The sequence below is a fragment of the Anopheles coustani genome, chromosome X (genome assembly GCF_943734705.1).
Source record: "Anopheles coustani chromosome X, idAnoCousDA_361_x.2, whole genome shotgun sequence".
In the NCBI taxonomy this organism is placed as follows: Eukaryota; Metazoa; Arthropoda; class Insecta; order Diptera; family Culicidae; genus Anopheles; species Anopheles coustani.
Window position 1 is genome coordinate 5,955,733 of NC_071290.1, and position 4,357 is coordinate 5,960,089.

Below are 4,357 nucleotides of genomic sequence, written 5' to 3' on the forward strand. Positions count from 1 at the left end.
TTCATTAATGATCAAGTATGATCTCTAGTACGTCTGTAGTCCTTATCCTTTTCTATGCTTCCCGGGGGATGCACCGGACCGGGGTTCGGGGGGGTTCGGCGCATGCAGCGCTTCCAAGTATTGGATTTCACGTAACAGTAAGCTTCAGGGAAACGATCCCTGAACCTCCTTCGCCGATTCCATCTCCCGCGGTCCTTCGCATGGGCTTTTCTCTGGAGTATTTTGCATCGTTCCGTACCGGCAACACAATGGCAGTGAGGGCAATAGGCCTGGTGGGTGAGACAGCAGGAGGAAACGGCAAGGACAAATGAAAAATGGTCGCACCAGACCGAACAGAGTGCACTGCAGCGTATGTTGTTCTCGTCTCTAGCTGTGATTTTATTACATCCTCTTTTATATTTAAGTTCACTCATTCGCTAAATAATATACTGACTTACAATTGTTGTGAAATACGTTAAAAACAAAAAATATTGTACCAAGGATTATCTTTTGGTTTGGAAGTAAATGTAATCACTGGTAAGTTCAATGTGTTTTTTTTAAAGGCGACAGAATTAGACAGTCAAACAACCAACTGGGCAAACCGTGTGCTATCTTTCAATTCTGCCGCCGGTTTGCTAATAGCTAACGTGTCAAGCTCCCATTCGGCTCTAAGTTGTATGCAGCTTTTGTAAAGTATGTTTTAAAATAGTAAAATCTAAGGCAAGGGCGAATTGGCCAACGAATACAGTCATATAAAGATTATTATGGGGACAACATTTCGGAGCAAGCAGGTTAAGTTAAATGCATAAGCTCGTGAAGAGGCAATTTTTCGTTCTCTAGCCCGGCGGTGCCGCACGGGCGGATAAAGTTCGCATCTATTCGACCACGCAGTCATGGTATAAGTGTTCGTTCGTTTTTAGCACATATTTGATCTTGTTTTGATCGCGTAACGCTAACTCCTTAACAACGTCCATCAACAGCTTAGGAACGTGTCTAGCTAAATATAATAGGATAAAGTGATAAACTTAACTGGCCAATGTGGATAGCGCACTAAATCAGTCCCTCGCACTGTGGTCCCCTGTTATTCATTTAGTATATGGCTTTCATTTCTCTGGTTTTATATCGATCCATTTTAAATAGCAACTATTAAGTGCAACGTAACAGTTTTCTCATCATATATGTATATATATAGATAATCTAACCTTAAACTCAAGGCAGGGTTCTCTTTCTTTTAAACTCTCCGCTACCGCCCCAGCGGTTAAATGTGTTTGGATAAACTTTGAACAATTCGCCTCCAATTTGCATGCCAACGTAAACTATTTACAATCAATAAATTGGGTCGCACCTTGGTAGCAACCGAACATTCCCTCTCTCATAAATAACGATAAGGCAGACGGATGTCCCCAACGTTCGATGTTCGCCCCCGACGTGGGGAAAAGGGCTCCTTGGAGAGTTCCTTTGAGAAAGCTCTCGTGATAGCGTTGCAAGCCGTACGGTTGTCGGTGTCGGTCGATGTACTCCCGGCGAATGCTCAATTGCTGCTTTTTGACTAGACATTGTCACCGGGAACCGTAGTTTTTTTTTTTTATCTTGTTATTGTCTAGTGTAGTGTCTCCCTTTCTCCGCTCCCGCCCGTCCGTCGAGCGGTCCGTTCTTCCGCGTCGAACAAGTCCTCCGCAGCATCCACAGCATATCAAACGCAAAATGCGTTTTGTGTTCTTATCTTTGCACTTTATGGTGTGTTACTTCTGTTATCGGGGAAAGAGAGAGAAGGGAAATCATATTTAGTACGATGTGGTGGAACGAATCGGTGATTTGAGGTGCAATCTAAGTGTGCTCGGGAAAGGATTGCTTACCTTGGTAGAAGTTTGACGATGGCCAAGAGGATTTTAGTGCTGTTGCCACAGGCAGATGACATCGAGCAGCTCATCGTCGTAAGGATTCTGCGGGCTGAAGCCCTCGTCGTACGGGGTGTCGTCGTACAGCTCCGTCTTGAACTGCGTCTGCGCTTGCGGATGGTTCTGATAGTGTTGCTGCATGTGCTGCTGCTGCAATTGCATTTGTTGTTGCTGCTGCTGCTGCTGCTGCTGCTGAAGTTGGAGCTGTTGTTGCTGGTGCTGGTGCTGCTGTTGCTGTTGGGTCATAATGTAGTTGTTGTTGTCGACACCGGCCGGGGCCCCGAGAATGGTCTGCCCGGGCAGGGCGGTCGACGACGGGTGCAGATGGGTGTGCTGGTGCACACCGACACCGCCGATGCCGTGGTCCGAGCCGTACGACGGTGCCGGCGAGTTCGACGGATCGACGTAGATTTCGTACGGTTCGTGATTGAAGCTGCCGGAGATCTGCGTGTAGCAGCCGGGTGTACCGCGCTGCGAGGAGTTGTCGGACAGATGGGACGGTGCCGGTGAGGACGCGATGGACGGTTCCGACATCGTGCCGTAGTAGGTCGAGCCGGACGAGGCCGAGCAGACGGAACTGTTGGAGAGTTGATTGGTGTTGGTGGTGGCGTTGGCCGCGGCCACACTGACTGCCGGCTGCTCGCCACTGTCCAGCATACGCTCGAGACTGCGGATGTACTCGACCGCCAGGCGCAGTGTGTCCACCTTGCTCAGCTTCTTGTTGGCACCGCGCGTCCCGTTCGTCAGGGCGGTCACCACCGTCGGTGGGATGTGCTGGCGCAGATTGGCGAACCCGTTGTTCACCTGCTTGACACGGTTCCGCTCGCGGGCGTTGCGCCGCTGCACCGAGGCTGATTGCTGCGGGGTGGCGTACGGCAGGCCACCGTACGCATACTTCTTCCCGGCCGCCGACACCGGTCCCACACCGCCCGCACCCTTCTGCCGGTGCTCCAGATGCACTTGCTGCTGCTGCTGCTGCTGCTGCTTCACGAGCTGCAACCCGTCCGCGTGGATCAGCAACGACGGCGCGGGCGCAATCGGGCGCTTTTCGTGCAGCAACGCCACACCGTTACCGGGCAGCTCGGCGAGCGGCTTCGACTGCAGCAGCCCGTGCCCGGCCACCAAACCGCCCGGCATGATGTTATGAATGTTCTGCCCAAGGGCCGCGCTACGTACCACCGCTTCCATCCTATGCATTTGTGCGGTCGGTGCCAAACAAATCTTCACAATTCACGCAATTGCTCACTTGACTCACACGCGACACTTCGACTTTGAATACCTTTGCCCCCGCGTTCCGTCGATTCTTGACCACACCGTGATTGTTCTCACGCTCGGTTCCCCAAAAAAAACCGGGTGCGCGTTCGATTGATTGATGAAGAGTGTGTGTGTGTGTGGAGAGGAGGGTTGAGTTGAGAGAAAATCCTGGAGGTAGCGCGAAGCGATGCCAATTTGTTGCACTGCCAAACAGAACCTGCGTACCGTAGGGATTATCTTCACTTGATCACACAAAAACACGGTCGCTGCGATCCGTATGCCTAGGATACGGTAGAACTGAAACGTACAGCAGGTAACTAACTCCACCGGATCGTCAAACGACTAAACAATTGTTCTGCGCACACGCGACCGACGCCAAACCGGGGAGATAGAAGCGCAGTGTATCACTTAACAAAAGCAAAACGGGAACACTATTAGGACTTGTCTGCACACTCCGTGCCGGTCGTGATCCAAGCCGGCCAACAACAACTCTCTGCATTGAGAGGGGGACTGAACTGTTCGCGCCGAAAGCTACTCCTGAAATGTAACCCTCCGGACGTAGGGCTTTGCGTTTTGTACAGTTTTCCACACGCTGCAGCTGCTCTGCGCTCCGGTACACCTTCACCACCGACGTTCGCTCTCCCGAGGCCCGGCTCACCAACACACAAGTGCGCGCTCTCGCGATCGCGTGTATCGTTGTGCCCTTGCGAGATCGGGTGTGCGATTCGCCATCCCTCTCCTTCGCTCTCACAGCTCCCTTTTGCTCCCTCTCTTATCATTCTTAAGCCCCCTGGCGTTCGCTTTCTCGTTCCCACTCACCTGCGTTCGCTCACACTTGTACGCACGCATGTGAAAAAGGATATCCTTGTGCTCGATCGTTGGTGTCGATCACTCTCTCGCTCTTTCTCTCTTGCTTGGGCCATTCGAGAATCCCATTGATGGGTCGGCGGGATGCGTGTGCGTGTGTGATCCTGAAGGATCACTCGGCTCGAACCGTTTCGTGCAGTGTGCGGTGCGGGGGAAGACGACGAGACACGGGGATCGGTGTTGAGGATGTGTCTGTTGGAAGAGAGAGAGGGAGAGAGGAAAGGGCCAAAAATGCCACCAAAGGGCCTCGGAGGATGCATGCGTTTTTTTCTTTCTTTCTTCTTTTTCTTCGGGGCGAGATTCGGGAAGATGAGTGTGCTGAGATGAGATGAGATGAGAAACGCTGGGCAAAAAAGGAG

General features: G+C 51.8%; 1 protein-coding gene across 1 annotated transcript; it reads right to left on the reverse strand.

Moving 5' to 3' along the window:
• Window positions 1-425: 425 nt before the first annotated feature.
• Window positions 426-3,065, reverse strand: LOC131269459 (achaete-scute complex protein T4-like). The gene is made up of 2 exons (XM_058271827.1): window positions 1,836-3,065; window positions 426-1,727 (listed from the first exon to the last, which is right to left on the reverse strand). Exon 1 carries the CDS (start codon window positions 3,063-3,065, stop codon window positions 1,869-1,871), a length of 1,197 nt encoding a protein of 398 aa, XP_058127810.1. The 3' UTR covers window positions 426-1,727; window positions 1,836-1,868.
• Window positions 3,066-4,357: the final 1,292 nt, after the last annotated feature.